General features: G+C 38.2%; 1 protein-coding gene across 1 annotated transcript in view; it reads left to right on the top strand.

The window, feature by feature from the left end:
• Positions 1 to 17171, top strand: part of LOC118552476 (disintegrin and metalloproteinase domain-containing protein 32-like) — a 173424-nt gene that overhangs the window by 28330 nt on the left and 127923 nt on the right. Inside the window, exons 5-6 of the mRNA XM_036118919.2 lie at positions 5776 to 5852; positions 7142 to 7319. Coding sequence (XP_035974812.2) covers positions 5776 to 5852; positions 7142 to 7319 — 255 coding nt within the window. The remainder of the gene's footprint in view (positions 1 to 5775; positions 5853 to 7141; positions 7320 to 17171) is intronic.

The raw sequence follows: 17171 nt of genomic DNA, 5'->3' as shown, positions 1-17171 counted from the left end.
TTAGGTTGTGTATTTGAGACCTTTCTTGTTTCTTGAGAAAGGCTTGTATTGCTATATACTTTCCTCTTAGAACTGCCTTTGCTGCATCCCAAAGATTTTGAACAGTTGTGTTTTCATTTTCATTGGTTTCCATGAAGTTTTTAAATTCTTCTTTAATTTCCTGGTTGACCCATTCATTCTTTAGTAGGATGCTCTTTAGCCTCCATGTATTTGAGTTCTTTCCGACTTTCCTCTTGTGATTGAGTTCTAGTTTCAAAGCATTGTGGTTCAAAAATACGCCAGGAATGATCCCAATCTTTTGGTACTGATTGAGACCTGATTTGTGACCTAAGATGTGATCTATCTGGAGAATGTTCTGTGGGCACTAGAGAAGAATGTGTATTCTGTTGCTTTGGGATGGAATGTTCTGAATATGTCTGTGAAGTCCATTTGGTCCAGTGTGTCATTTAAAGTCTTTATTTCCTTGTTGATCTTTTGCTTAGATGATCTGTCAATTTCAGTGAGGCGGGTGTTAAAGTCCCCCAGTATTATTGTATTGTAGTCGATGTGTTTCTTTGCTTTTGTTATTAATTGGCTTATATAATTGGCTGCTCCTATAGTAGGGGCATAGATATTTACAATTGTTAGATCTTCTTGTTGGATAGACCCTTTAAGTAGGATATAGTGTCCTTCCTCATCTCTTATTATAGTCTTTGGCTTAAAATCTAATTTGTGTGATATAAGGATTGCCACCCCAGTTTTCATTTGGTGTCCATTAGCATGGTAAATGGTTTTCCACCCCCTCATTTTCAATCTGCGGGTGTCTCTCGGTCTAAAATGAGTCTCTTATGGACTCTGAAAAACAAACTGAGGGTTCTAGAGGGGATGGGGGTGGGGGATGGGTTAGCCTGGTGATGGGTATTAAAGAGGGCACATTCTGCATGGAGGAGTGGGTGTTATATGCAAACAATGAATCATGGAACACTACATCAAAAACTAATGATGTAATGTATGGTGATTAACATAACATAATAATAAAAAAAAAGAGTCTCTTGCAGACCGCATATCGATGGGTCTTGTTTTTTTATTCAGTCTGATAGCCTGTGTCTTTTGATTGGGGCATTTAGCCCATTTACATTCAGGGTAACTAATGAAAGATATGAATTTAGTGCCATTGTATTGTCTGTAAGGTGACTGTTACTGTATATTGTCTGTGTTTCTTTCTGGTCTATGTTACTTTTAGGCTCTCTCTTCGCGTAGAGGACCCCTTTCAATATTTCTTGTAGGGCTGGTTTCGTGTTTGCAAATTCCTTTAGTTTTTGTTTGTCCTGGAAGCTTTTTATCTCTCCTTCTATTTTCAATGACAGCCTAGCTGGATATAGTATTCTTGGCTGCATAGTTTTCTCATTTAGTGCTCTGAAGATATCATGCCAGTCCCTACTGGCCTGCCAGGTCTCTGTGGATAGGTCTGTTGCCAATCCAATGTTTCTACCATTGTAGGTTACAGATCTGTTGTCCCGAGCTGCTTTCAGTATTTTCTCTTTGTCTCTGAGACTCGTAAGTTTTACTATGAGATGTTGGGGTGTTGACCTATTTTTATTGATTTTGAGGGGGATTCTCTGTGCCTCCTGGATTTTGATGCCTGTTTCCTTCCCCAAATTAGGGAAGTTCTCTGCTATAATTTGCTCCAATATACCTTCTGCCCCTCTCTCTCTTTCTTCTTCTTCTGGGATCCCAATTCTAATATTGTTTCATCTTATGGTATTGCTTATCTCTCGAATTCTGCCCTCGTGATCCAGTAGTTGTTTCTCTCTCTTTTTCTCAGCTTCTTTATTTTCCATCATTTGGTCTTCTATCTCACTGATTCTTTCTTCTGCCTCATTTGTCCTAGCAGTTAGAGCCCCCATTTTTGATTGCACCTCATTAATAGCCTTTTTGATTTCGACTTGGTTAGATTTTAGTTCCTTTATTTCTCCAGAAAGGGTTTCTCTAATATCTTCCATGCTTTTTTCAAGCCCAACTAGTATCTTTAAAATCATCATTCTGAACTCTAGTTCCAACATCTTACTAATGTCCGTATTGATTAGGCCCCTGGCAGTCGGTACTGCCTCTTGGTCTTTTTTTTTGAGGTGTTTTTTTTCCATCTTGTCATTTTGTCCAGAGGAGGATAGATGAATGAGAGAACAAAATGCTAACAGGGTAACAACGTCCTCAGAAAAATATACACTAAACAAATTAGAAGAGACCTGAAACCAGGGGAAAAGAAAGGGAAAGAAAAAAGAAAAAAAAAAGAAAAAGATAAAAACAAACAAACAAAAACCAGAATAGGATCAAATATGATCAGGCTGGTGCATAGATCCATGCCACACACTAGATTTTGGGCATATTTTGGTCTGTTAGAAGAAAGTGCCTCCCAAAATTTTAAAGGAAGAAAAACATATATGTACAAAAACAAGGGTTGATACGATGAAGGGATGGAATATGACTGTAAGATGAAAAGTATAAAAGATTTTATAAAAGGAATTGAGAAGATAAGAAGTTGGTTGAAAAAAGAAAGAAGAGGATTTAAAAAAAAAAAAGGGAGAGAATGTGATCAGGCAGGAGACTAGAACAAAGCAATACACTAGAGATTTAGGGTATATTTTGGTCTGTTAGAATAAACTGTATCTCAAAATTTTAAAGAGAGAACAACTTATATATATACCAAAAATAAGGTTAACTACTATGAAGGGATAGAATATGACTCTAAAAATGAAAAATCAAAAAGATTTTTTAAAAAAGGGATTGATAAGTTGTTGGTTGAAAAAGGGAAAAAGAAAAATTCAAAAAAAAAAAAAGAAAAAAGAAGTTAAAAAAATTAACTTTGAAAGGCTAAAGAATCATGGTAAAAAAGCCATGAATTCTATGTGCAGTATTCCCATAGTGCTGGAGTTCTGCTGTTCTCATTGATGGGTAAACTTGGTCTTGGCTGGCTGTTCTTGCTGATCTGGAGGAGGGGCCTGTTGCCGTGGTTCCCAAATGTCTTTGCGGGAGGCGGAATTGCCCCACCCTTGCCTGGGCGGGCTAAGTAATCTGCCGGCTTTGCTCTCCGGAGCTTTTGTTCCCTGCAAGCTTTCGGTACAGCTTTGGAGGATGAGAGTGAAAATGGCGGACTCCCAATCTCTGCCCTGGAGGATCCGAGAACTTGGGGCCCTGCTCCTCAGTGAGCCCCCAGAGAAAAGCAGTCAATCACTCCCGTTTCCCTGGTCTCCGGCCATAGTCCTTGCTCACCCAGCCTGTGACTGAGCTTTTCTATCTCTGGCACCCAACTCGGTGTGGAGTCTCCAAACACAGTAGATCCCTGTGGTGTGCTCCCGCGCCTCTCCTCCCGGGGGAGGAAGGGGAGTCTCCCCGGGTATGCCACTTGTTGGGTCCCTGCTGGAGGAGCAGTGGCCCGACTGTGCCCCGGATTACGGTTTATGGCAACCCTGAGCTGAGAGCCCACTCCTTGGCTCCGTCTCTGCAGCCGGCTTCCCCGCTCAGATACCTGGGGGCTCTGCTGCACTCAGGCACCCCTGGTCTTTCTGTGACCCCGAGGGTCCTGAGACCACACTGTCCCAGCAAGGGTTCCACCCCTGCTAGCCACTGGAGCAACGTCCTTCAGCAGAGCCAACTTCTAAAAGTTCCGATTTTGTGCTCTGCGGCTCTGTCACTTGCCAGAAGCGGCCATTGGAGGCGCCCTCCCCCTCCGTCTATCTTCCCAAATATTGCCTCGGATTCACTTCTCTGCATGTCCTACCTTCCAGAAAGTGGTGGCTTTTCTGTTGAGAGAGTTGCTGCTATTCTTTCCTTTGATCTCCTGTTGAGTTCATAGGTGTTCAGAATGGTTTGATCCCTATCTAGCTGAATTCCTGGAACTAGATGAAATTTAGGTCTCTTACTCCTCCACCATCTTGCTCCTAAACCTTTTCTTTTTTTAACCCCCATCCCATCTATCAATAAATCTTATTGACCCTACCCTTTAAATTAGATAGCCAGATCCACCCTCTTCCTCTGTCTGTATCCTAATAACATTCTTTTCCGAGTAAATGCTTAGATTACTGCTATAACTTCATGAATAATCTCCTTGTTTCTATACCTTGCCCATCCCTTTAGTCAGTTTACATGACCAACCAGATCAATCCTATTAAAGCGTAGACACATTGTGTTGTTTCTGTGCTCAGAACCCTCCATGATATGACCTCCTGTTGTTCACAAAGTGAAAGCCAAAGTCATTTCAATATCCTACAGCCTTTATACAGTCTGGTCCTCTTTACCTGACTGACCTCATTTCCTGTTACTGTCTACCTTGCTCATTCTGTTCCAGCTATGTTGGTCTTGCTGTTCTTCAACATACCAGATATGTTCTCCTTCCAGATCTTTGCACTTTCTATTTTCTTTGATCCAAATGCTTGGTCTTTCCCAAGATTCCCTTTCCTTAAGGTCTTTGCTTAAAATTACCCTATTAGTCCCTAACTCCTATTTTAAATTGCTCTCTTACTCTTAGGACTCTCTTACTTTATCTGTTTTGTTTTTCTTTATGGTGGTTATCAATATATGATGTGCCATATATTTTATCTATTTATTTTCTGTTTCACCTGTGCAAAATAAACTTCATGAAGGCAGGGTTTTTATTTTAGTCTTTTTTATTCACTGATGTATGCCCAGTGCCTAGAAAAATGCCTGACGTATAGTTAGCATAACAGAAATTTGTTGAAAGATTGAATTTGGACACCATGTTGCTTCACTTTTATTGGCTAGGGCTATCAATTTCCTTTTCTTGCTCCTTCTTCCTCCCCTTAGTTCTATTATAAAGCAGTGTGTTAATTAGAAATCTTACATTGGTTTCCACCAAAATTTATAGCACTACTGAATCTTGGAAATGACATAATCTTCTCCCTGTGATGAGGTCTGCTATATCTCTACCTACTGTGATTAGAGACCAAACTTTGTATGATTTCAGTTCTTTAAAATTTCTTGTCTTGCTTCATGGCCCAGAATATGGTTTCATTTTTGTAAATATTCCATGTTTTTTAAAAAGAAAGTACATTCTACAGTTTTTATTCTGCCTATATTAGGTTGCTAACATGCTGTTCAGATCTTCTGTAGATTCTGAATGCTTGATTTATCAGACAGAAATGTATCTTTTACTATGATTATGCATTTCTCAATTTTTATTATTTTTTAAATTTTGAGCTTATATATTTTGAAGCTATCTAGTAAGTGAATACAAATTTGGAATATTTATATCTTCCTGATCAGCTGAAACTCTTTTCATTATGAAATGTCCCTCTTTATCACTTGGTAATGCTTCTTGCCTTAAAGTCTTCATTTCTTGTATTAGTATAGTTTCAGAATCATCCTTTTGGTTTGTGTTGATATGGTGTATCGTTTTCTAGTTCTTTAATCTTCCTGTGTCCTTAAATTTTAGATTTTTTTAGTAGAATATGAGATTTTCTCTGAAACCCAGATTCATAATCTTTGTCTTTTAATTGATGAACTAAATTTATATATTGGAAAGCAATTTAACCGAAAATATGAGATAACACTTTGAAGCAGAGTATAAAATAATAATTCCAAATATTAATCAGAAGAGTAGTTAATATAGTAAAAGTGACAAATATAGGGAAACTTTTCCTGAATGTCACTTTATCCATACTGATATATAAACCATGTAGCCTGTGAAAATATTTGGAAAGTTCTAACAAGTATAAAAATAAGAAATCATTAGAAAGTTTGTCAATCCTAAATAACTACTTCACTTTTTTTCATTCCTAGGCTCAGTGCTACTACCAGGGGCATATTGAAGGACATCCGAATTCTGTTGTCACACTCAGCACGTGCTCTGGATTGAGGTTATTTATTTTCTGTCATTGATATGTGAACATTGTAGTTAATGATATTTGGCTGCAGTGAATTTCTTATTTTTATATTAAGTTTGGGGCTGGAAGAGGATTCCCATGTGAGATAATGCAATGATATCCTCCTCTGAACATGTTTCTTCTCTTGTATCTCCTCACTTTCCTTGCTGGCCAGAGACATTTCTAACCTCCCTGAAGGTTTAGATTTCCTAGTCTCCTTGCTCTATATCTTGGTTTTTTGTTTTTTGTTTTTTTTTAGCTACAGAAATGACAACTGAATGTAAATGACTACAGCAAGTTGGAGGAACTGTTTAGGATAGCTTATTTTTTCAGCAAATGGATGTTTGGTACCTACCATGTGTCACCTACTGGCCTAGTGTTTGGAGTTATAAAGATAAATAAAAATAAACAAGGTGTACTTTTTCTCAAGGAAAATCACCTTCAGGGAGCAGAGGCAAATTCTATATAAGCAAATAATTACTAATATAGTACTCATATTTTTCTAATAATATCAATGTCTTAAATGATAACAATTGTAGGGTTTCTTCCTTAGTGCCTAGAATTTTCCATTCTGTGAGGAAATTCTTCATCCTCATTTTTGTAGTATAGGATCCTTATTTTAACAAACAAATAAGTGTTCCTCGGTGCTTGTTACATGGAACCCTATAGTTTGGTTTTTGGGAAGTAGCCACTTGAACCAGAGCCAGAGCCAGAGAAAAATAGTTATAAAAGTTGTTTAATCTTTAAAATCTTGCTTTTAATTTCTTATTCAGACTGTGTGCATAAAGAAGATTAATAAATGCCTTTTCAAAATTACTGCTAAATTTTATTTTTATAAATAAAATTTTACTTATTACATATACTTTTGTTATATAGGCAATGTGATCATTTTTCAAAAGCAGTGCCAACCAGAGAGAAATTCATTAAGATTTCTATTTACTTTTGCTCTCATTAAGTCAGTGACTTGGAGAACAGGGAATTCCTCAATCACTGTAATGCTGTATACTTATACACCTCACAACTGATTACATAATTTCTGCTGCCTTTATATCTATAGAGAGAATCAAATTGAAAGTGAATTTTGTGGATTGTAGGAGATATTTTGTCTCTTCAGAATTATTTCCATAATGTAAAGAGTTTGGGTCAAAATACTGAGCTCAAAAAACTAGTGTATATTCAATGTTCTTTATCCTCCTCTTTCTCCTTCTTCTTTTGGATTCTGTCAGAGTTTTATAATAGAGAATCGATTAAAAGCACTTACAGTTTTATTCTTAATTTTACAGAGGAATACTGCAATTTGAAAATGTTTCTTATGGAATCGAGCCTCTGGAATCTGCAGTTGAATTTCAACATCTTCTTTATAAATTAAGGAGTAGAAACAGTGAACTTGAAGATCTTACTGAAGATAACCAAGGCATAGAACAAAACCCAGTGGACTATAACATTTTTGTAAGTGAAAAGGTGAGTTTGTGTATGTTTTATTACCATTTTCAGGGCAATTATTGTCCTTACTTAATTTATGTATAAGAAAATTATATGAACATGTTGTATAACTGTAGCAAATATTCTTTCCTTCAGAACATCCTCATCTTTTCTTAATGTTACAATTTCCTTTGAACCATATATGGCCTTCTCCTTGCATCAATTGATCATCTACTTTTTTATGATAAATTTTTATTCTAATTCTTATTTTGTTACATACTTACAACTTTCTAAAAACTAACTAGTGTATATTCAATGTAAATTTAAGAAACTAAATTCCTGCTTTTGTGTCTGTATTCCTGGAAATTATTTAAATGCCAGTATTTTTTTTTCAGCTGTAGTCAAATGTTATTCTTTCTGTATCTAAAGCTCAGCATAGGGGCACCTGGGTGGCTCAGTCGTTAAGCGTCTGTCTTCGGCTCAGGTCATGATCCCAGGGTCCTGGGATCGAGCCCCACATGGGGCTCCCCGCTCTGCAGGAAGCCTGCTTCTCCCTCTCCCGCTCCCCTCTGCTTGTGTTCCTTCTCTGGCTGTCTCTCTCTCTGTCAAATAAATAAAAAAATCTTAAAAAAAAAAAGCTCAGCATATCTTCTTTTGATTCAGGGGGATTTTTTTTTTTTAGTTACTGGGGTAGAATTTAGTGATTCATCAGTTGCATATAACACCCAGTGCTCATTCCATCAAGTGCCATCCTTAATGCCCATCACCCAATTACCCCTTCCCCCCACCCACCTCCCCTCAGCAACCCTCAGTTTGTTTCCATTTAAGAGTCTCTTATGGTTTGCCTCCCTCTCTATTTTCATCTTATTTTGTTTTTCCTTCCTTCCCCTATGTTCATCTGTTTTGTTTCTTAAATTCCATATATGAGTGAAATCAATTTGTCTTTCTCTGACTTATTTCACTTAGCATAATACCCTCTAGTTCCATCCATGTCATTGCAAATGGCAAGATTTCATTCTTTTTGAGGGCTGAGTAGTATTCTGTTGTATATATATACACCACATCTTCTTTATCCATTCGTCAGTCAGTGGACATCTGGACTCTTTCCATAGTTCGGCTATTGTGGACATTGCTGCTTTAAACATTGGGGTGCATGTGCCCCTTTGAATCACTATGTTTGTATACATTGGATGCAATTGCTGGGTCATAGGGTATCTCTATTTTTAACTTTTTGAGGAACCTCTATACTGTTTTCTGGAATGGCTGCTGCCGTTTGCATTCCCACCAACAGTGTAAGAGGGTTCCCATTCTCTGCATCCTCGTCAACATCTGTTGTTTCCTGACTTGTTCATTTTAGCCATTCTGACTGGTGTGAGGTGGTATCTCATTGTAGTTTTTATTTGTATTTCCCTGATGCGAAGTGATGTTGAGCATTGTTTCATATGTCTGTTGGCCATTTGTATGTCTTCTTTGGAGAAATGTCTGTTCATGTCTTCTGCCCATTTCTTGTTTCTGGGTGTTGAGTTTGATAAGTTCTTTATAGATTTTGGATACTAGCCCTTTATCTGATAAGACATTTGAAAATATCTTTTCCCATTCCATAAGTTGTCTTTTTAGCTTTGCTGACTGTTTCCTTTGCTGTGCAAAAGCTTTTTATCTTGATGAAATCCCAGTAGTTCATCTTTGCTTCTACTTCTCTTGCCTTTGGAGACATGTCTAGTGAGGAGTTGCTGCGGCTGAGGCCTAAGAAGTTGCTGCCTGTCTTCTACTCTAGGATTTTGATGGATTCCTGTCTCACATTTAGGTGTTTCATCCATTTTGAGTCTACTTTTATATATGAAATATATGAACCATATAAGAAAATGGTTCAGTTTCATTCTTCTGCATGGAATATATTTTTCCGTCCTTTCACTTTCAGTCAATATCTATCTTTAGGCCTCAAATGAGTCTTTTATGGGCAGCATAGTCAGGTCTTATTTTTTTAATCCATTCCCTTATCCTGTGCCTTTTGATTGAAGCATTTAGTTCACTTAAATTTAAGGTTATTATTGGTAGGTGTGTACTTACTGACATTTTGTTAATTGTTTTCTGGTTGATTTTTTAGTTCTTCTTTGTTCCTTCGAATGCTCTCCTACTTGTGTGATTTGATGACTTTTTTCTATTACGCATGGATTCTTTTGTCCTTATTTTATTGTGTATCTATTATAGGTTTTTGGTTTGTGATTACCATGAGGTTCATACACAACAACCTATGTATATAGCCATCTTTTTATTTTTATTTTTTTAAAGATTTTATTTATTTATTTGACAGAGAGAGAGAGAGAGAGGGCACACAAGCAGGTGGAGCAGCAGAGGGAGAGGGAGAAGTAGGCTCCCTGCTGAACAGAGAGCCTGATGCAGGGCTCGATCCCAGGACCCTGGGATCATGACCTGAGCTGAAGGCAGCCGCTTAATCACCTGAGCCCCCAGGTGCCCCTATAGCCATCTTTTTAAAGTTGATGATCTCTTTATTTTGAATACATTCTGAAAGCACTACATCTTTATTCCGCCTCCATGTTCTGTGTACTTGGTTTCATATTTTCATCTTTTATTTTTGCTTAATTAATTACTGTAGATATAGTTGATTTTACTGCTTTTGTCTTTTGACCTTCATACTAACTTTATAAATGCTTGATCCACTACCTTCACTCTATGTTTACTTTTACCAGGGAGATTTTACTTTCATAATTTTCTTACATCTAGATATGACTTTTTCTTATTTACTTAAATAAGTCCCTTTGACATTTCTTGTAGGGCTGGTTTAGTGTGTGTGATGAACTTCTTTAACCTTTGTCTGGGAAACTGTTTTATCTCTCCTTCAATTCTAATGAAAGCCCTGCTGGGTAGAGTATTCTTGTTTGTAGGTTTTTTTTCCATTCAGCACTTTGAATATATCATGAGAATCCCTCCTGGCCTGAAAAGTTTCTGCTGAAAAATCATTTGATGTGTTTATGGGTGTTCCTCTGTATGTAACTAGTTACTTCTCTCTTGCTGCTCTTAAAATTCTCTCTTTATCTTTATTTTTTCACATTTTAATAATTATTTTGCTGTAGATCTTTTTGGGTTCATCTTGTTTGGTCCTCTCTGTGCTTCCTGAACTTGGATGTCTGTTTCCTTTCGTGATAAGGGACGTTTTCAGCTATTATATCTTCAGATACATATTCTGCTTGTTTCTTTTCTCTTCTACGTCTGGAACCCCTATAATAAGAATGTTAGTATGCTTGCAATGTCCACAATAGCCAAACTGTGGAAAGAGCCAAGATGTCCATCGACAGATGAATGGATAAAGAAGATGTGGTATAGATATACAATGGAATATTATGCAGCCATCAAAAGGAATGAGATCTTGCCATTTGCAACGACGTGGATGGAACTGGAGGGTGTTATGCTGAGCGAAGTAAGTCAATCAAAGAAAGACATGTATCATATGACCTCACGGATATGAGGGATTCTTAATCTCAGGAAACAAACTGAGGGTTGCTGGAGTGGTGGGGGGTGGGAGGGATGGGGTGGTTGGGCGATAGACATTGGGGAGAGTATGTGCTGTTGAATCACAGATCTGTACCTCTGACACAAATAATACAATATACGTTAAAAAAAAAGAAGAAGAAGAAGAAGAAGATAGCAGGCAGGGAAGAATGAAGAGGGGGAAATCTGAGGGGGAGACGAACCATGAGAGACGGTGGACTCTGAGAAACAAACTGAGGGTTCTAGAGGGGAGGGGGGTGGGAGGATGGGTTAGCCTGGTGATGGGTATTAAAGAGGGCACGCTCTGCATGGAGCACTGGGTGTTATACACAAACAATGAATCATGGAACACTACATCAAAAATTAATGATGTAATGTATGGTGATTAACATAACAATAAAAAAATAAAAAAAAAGGAATGTTAGTATGCTTGATGTTGTCCTGGAGGTCCCTTAAATTATTCTCCTTCTTAAAACTCTTTTTTCTTTTTGCTGGTCAGCTTGAGTGCTTTCCGTTACCTGTCTTCTGGATCACTGATCTATTCTTCTGCATCCTCTACTCTGCTGTTGATTTTCTCTAGTGTATTTTTCATTCAGATGTTGTATTCTGAGCTCTCGTTGTTTTTTATTTAAGTATTTTATATCTCTTTGTTGAATTTCTTTGTGCTTCCAATCTTCTCGAAGTTTAGTTATCAGATTTATGACTATTACTTTGAACTCTGTCAGAGAGATTGCTTGTCTCCATTTTGTTTAGTTCTTTCTCAAGGTTTGTCTTGTTCTTTCATTTGAAACATATTGCTCTGTTCCCTCATTTTGCTTGACTGTCTGTTTCTGTCTGTGTATTAGGTATATCAGCTATGGCTCCTTATTTTGAAGATGTAGCCTTATGTAGAAGGTATCCTGTGGGGCACAGAGCACAGTTTTCCCTCATCACCAAAATGAGGCACTCCAGGGATGTCCCCTGTTTGAGGTGTGTGTGCCCTTCTCTTGTGACTATGCCACAACTGCTGTGGGTGGTTTCATGAGCAGGGCTAGCCCCTGTTGTGGTTGGTGCAAGCCAAGTCATGACTGTTGCTGTTGTACTGGTGGGCAGGGCTGCCTCCTGCCATCCCATCAGGCAAGAGCTGCTTTGGAGGTCTTTGTCCTGGCCAAGGCCCCCTACTGGGTGTGTTAAGTTGGTAGCCAATTTGGGGGCTGTTGGTCCTGGCCAAGTATGCCTGTTGGGTATGATAGAGCAGGACCACCTTGGAAGGAGTGCCTGCCAGAATGGGTGGGTTAGACAGAGCCAGTCCTCAAGGGAACCCTGGGATGGGTTGTGCAGTGCTAACAAGGTAGATGGAAAAGTGTCAGAACTGGTAGCCACCAGTGTTGGGCCAGCTAGGCAGAAGGAGGGTGAGAAAAATAGCTCATACCACCTTTTCTGTTCTCAGAGAAAGTTTACAAATCTCTATCCCTCTGACATATGCCCTAAAATTAGTCACTAAATCTTCATCTACGTTCCAGGTACTTTTCAAACAGCTGCCTCTGTGCTGGGCCTCAGAGTGAGTGAATATGTGCACAGCTCTTTAAAAGCATAATTTCAGTTTCCTATAGCCCTGTAACACTCCTGGAATTAAACCCTGCTGATTTTTAAAGCCATATATTAAATGTTTTTTTCATTTTATTTTATTTTTTTTAAATTTTATTTTGTTATGTTAATCACCGTACATCACATCATTAGTTTTTGACGTAGTGTTCCATGATTCATTGTTTCTGTATAACACCCAGTGCTCCATGCAGAGCGTGCCCTCTTTAATACCCATCACCAGGCTAACCCATCCTCCCACCCCCTCCGCTCTAGAGCCCTCAGTTTGTTTCTCAGAGTCCCATCGTCTCTCATGGTTCGTCTCCCCCTCCGATTTCCCATCTTGAGAATATATAATATATATATATGTTCTCTTATACATATGTATAATATATATATATATATATGTATATATATATATATATATGTAAGTATCAGTGGAATACTCAGCCTTGAAAAAGAAGCAAATCTTCCATTTGTGACAGCATGGATGAACCTGGAGGATGTTATGCTAAGTGAAATAAGCCACACAGAGGACAAATGCTACATGATTTCAATTATATGTAGAATCTTAAAATAGTCAAACTCCTAGAAGCAAAGAGGCAAATGGTAGTTGCAGGAGCTGAGGACAAGGAGAAATGGGGAAATGTTGGTCAAATGGTACAAAGCTTCAGTTATGCAAGATAAGTAACTTTTGGAGATTAAATATATAGTAATATGACGGTAGTTAACAATAGTGTATTATAAACTTGGAATTTGCTGAGTATTGATCTTATGCATTCTTTTTTTAAAATTTTTTTATTGTTTTGTTAATCACCATGCATTACATCATTAGTTTTTGATGCATTGTTCCATGATTCATTGTTTGTGTATAATACCCAGTGCTCCAGGCAAAACATGCCCTCTTTAATACCCATCACCAGGCTAACCCATCCTCCCACCCCCTACCCTCTAGAACCCTCAGTTTGTTTTTCAGGTCCATCATCTCTTATGGTTCGACTCCCCCTCCGATTTCCCCCGCTTCATTCTTCCCCTCCTGCTCTATTCTTCTTCTTCTTTTTTTTTTTTTTAACATTTATTGTATTATTTGTGTCAGAGTTACAGATCTGTGATTCAACAGTCTTCCACAATTCACAGCGCTAACCATAGCACATACCCTCCCCAATGTCTATCACCCAGTCACCCCATCCCTCCCACGCCACCCTCCAGCAATCCTCAGTTTGTTTCCTGAGATTAAGAATCCCTCATATCCGTGAGGTCATATGATACATGTCTTTCTCTGATTGACTTATTTCGCTCAGCATAACACCCTCCAGTTCTATCCACGTTGTTGCAAATGGCAAGATTTCATTCCTTTTGATGGCTGCATAATATTCCATTGTATATCTTTACCACATCTTCTTTATCCATTCATCTGTCGATGGACATTTTGGCTCTTTCCACAGTTTGGCTATTGTGGACATTGCTGCTATAAACATCAGGGTGCATGTACCCCTTCGGATACCTACATTTGTATCTTTGGGGTAAATACCCAGTAGTGCAATTGCTGGATCATATGATAGCTCTATTTACAACTTTTTGAGGAACCTCCATACTGTTTGCCAGAGTGGTTGCACCAGCTTGCATTCCCACCAACAGTGTAGGAGGGTTCCCCTTTCTCCGCATCCCCGCCAACATCTGTCGTTTCCTGACTTGTTAATTTTAGCCATTCTGACTGGTGTGAGGTGGTATCTCACTGAGGTTTTGATTTGGATTTCCCTGATGCCGAGCAATGTTGAGCACTTTTTCATGTGTCTGTTGGCCATTTGGATGTCTACTTTGGAAAAATATCTGTTCATGTCTTCTGCCCATTTCTTGATTGGATCATTTGTTCTTTGGGTGTTGAGTTTGATGAGTTCTTTATAGATTTTGGATACTAGCCTTTTATCTGATATGTCATTTGCAAATATCTTTTCCCATTCTGTCAGTTGTCTTTTGGTTTTGTTGACTGTTTCTTTTGCTGTGGAAAAGCTTTTTATCTTGATGAAGTCCCAATAGTTCATTTTTGCCCTTGCTTCCCTTGCCTTTGGCAATGTTTCTAGGAAGAAGCTGAGGTCGAAGAGGTTGCTGCCTGTGTTCTCCTTTAGGATTTTGATGGACTCCTGTCTCACATGGAGGTCTTTCAACCATTTGGGTCTATTTTTGTGTGTGGTGTAAGGAAATGGTCCAGCTTCATTCTTCTGCATGTGGCTGTCCAATTTTCCTAACACCATTTGTTGAAGAGACTGTCTTTTTTCCATTGGACATTCTTTCCTGCTTTGTCAAAGATTAGTTGACCATAGAGTTGAGGGTCCATTTCTGGGCTCTCTCTTCTGTTCCATTGATCTCTGTGTCTGTTTTTGTGCCAGTACCATACTGTCTTGATGATGACAGCTTTGTAATAGAGCTTGAAGTCCGGAATTGTGATGCCACCAGCTTTGCTTTTCTTTTTCAAGATTCCTCTGGCTATTCGGGGTCTTTTCTGGTTCCATACAAATTTTAGGATTATTTGTTCCATTTCTTGAAAAAAGTTGATGGTATTTTGATGGGGATTGCATTGAATGTGTAGATTGCTCTAGGTAGCATTGACATCTTCACAATATTTGTTCTTCCAATCCATGAGCATGGGACGTTTTTCCATTTCTTTGTGTCTTCCTCAATTTCTTTCATGAGTATTTTATAGTTTTTTGAGTACAGATTCTTTGCCTCTTTGGTTAGATTTATTCCTAGGTATCATATGGTTTTAGGTGCAATTGTACATGGGATCAACTCCTTAATTTCTCTTTCTTCTGTCTTGTTGTTGGTGTATAGGAATGCCACTGATTTCTGTGCATTGATTTTATATCCTGCCACTCTACTGAATTCCTGTATGAGTTTTAGCAGTTTTGGGGTGGAGTCTTTTGGGTTTTCCACATAAAGTATCATATCATCTCCAAAGAGTGAGAGTTTGACTTCTTCTTTGCCTATTTGGGTGCCTTTTATTTCTTTTTGTTGTCTGATTGCTGTGGCTAGGACTTCTAATACTATGTTGAATAGCAGTGCTGATAGTGGATATCCCTGCAGCTTTCTGACCTTGGCGGGGAAGCTCTCAGTTTTTCCCCATTGAGAATGATATTCACTGTGGGTTTTTTATAGATGGCTTTTATGATATTGAGGTATGTACCCTCTATCCCTATACTCTGAAGAGTTTAGATTAAGAAAGGATGCTGTATTTTGTCAAATGCTTTTTCTGCATCTATTGAGAGGATCACATGATTCTTGTTCTTTCTTTTGTTAATGTATTGTATCACGTGGATTGATTTGCGGATGTTGAACCAACCTTGCAGCCCAGGGATAAATCCCACTTGGTTGTGGTGAATAATCCTTTTAATGTACTGTTGGATCCTATTGGCTAGTATTTTGGTGAGAATTTTTGCATCCATGTTCATCAGGGATATTGGTGTGTAATTCTCCTTTTTGATGGGATCTTTCTCTGGTTTTGGGATCAAGGTAATGGTGGCCTCATAAAACGAGTTTGGAAGTTTTCCTTCCATTTCTATTTTTTGGAACAGTTTCAGAAGAATGGGTATTAATTCTTCTTTAAATGTTTGGTAGAATTCCCCTGGGAAGCCATCTGGCCCTGGGCTTTTGTTCATTGGGAGATTTTTGATGACTGCTTCAATTTCCTTAGTGGTTATACATCTGTTCAGGTTTTCTATTTCTTCCAGGTTCAGTTTTGGTAGTTGATACATCTCTAGGAATGCATCCATTTCTTCCAGGTTATATAATTTGCTGGCATAGAGTTGCTCATAATATGTTCTTATAATTGTTTGTATTTCTTTGGTGTTTGTTGTGATCTCTCTTCTTTCATTCATGATTTTGTTGATTTGGGTCATTTTTCTTTTTGATAAGTCTGGCCAGGGGTTTATCAATCTTGTTAATTCTTTCAAAGAACCAGCTCCTAGTTTTGTTGATCTGTTCTACTGTTCTTTTGGTTTCTATTTCATTGATTTCTGCTCTGATCTTTATTATTTCTCTTCTCCTGCTGGGTTTAGGCTTTATTTGCTGTTCTTTCTCCAGCTCCTTTAGGTGTAGGTTTAGGTTGTGTATTTGAGACCTTTCTTGTTTCTTGAGAAAGGCTTGTATTGCTCTATACTTTCCTCTTAGGACTACCTTTGCTGCATCCCAAAGATTTTGAACAGTTGTGTTTTCATTTTCATTGGTTTCCATGAAGTTTTTAAATTCTTCTTTAATTTCCTGGTTGACCCATTCATTCTTTAGTAGGATGCTCTTTAGCCTCCATGTGTTTGAGTTCTTTCCGAGTTTCTTCTTGTGATTGAATTCTAGTTTCAAAGCTTTGTTGTCTGAAAATATGCAGGGAATGTTCCCAATCTTTTGGTACCAGTTGAGACCTGATTTGTGACCTAGGATGTGATCTATTCTGGAGAATGTTCCATGGGCACTGGAGAAAAATGTGTATTCTGTTGCTTTGGGATGGAATGTTCTGAATATGTCTGTGAAGTCCATGTGGTCCAGTGTGTCATTTAAAGTCTTTATTTCCTTGTTGATCTTTTGCTTAGATGATCTGTCAATTTCAGTGAGGGGGGGTGTTAAAGTCCCCCAGTATTATTGTATTGTTGTCAATGTGTTTCTTTGCTTTTGTTATTAATTGGCTTATATAATTGGCTGCTCCCATGTTAGGGCCATAGATATTTACAATTGTTAGATCTTCTTGTTGGATAGACCCTTTAAGTAGGATATAGTGTCCTTCCTCATCTCTTATTACAGTCTTTGGTTTAAAATCTAATTTGTGTGATATAAGGA

The sequence above is a fragment of the Halichoerus grypus genome, chromosome 3 (genome assembly GCF_964656455.1).
Source record: "Halichoerus grypus chromosome 3, mHalGry1.hap1.1, whole genome shotgun sequence".
Lineage (NCBI taxonomy): Eukaryota > Metazoa > Chordata > Mammalia > Carnivora > Phocidae > Halichoerus > Halichoerus grypus.
The sequence above is the reverse complement of the archived record's forward strand: the minus strand, read 5'-3'. Positions and strand labels throughout refer to the sequence as shown.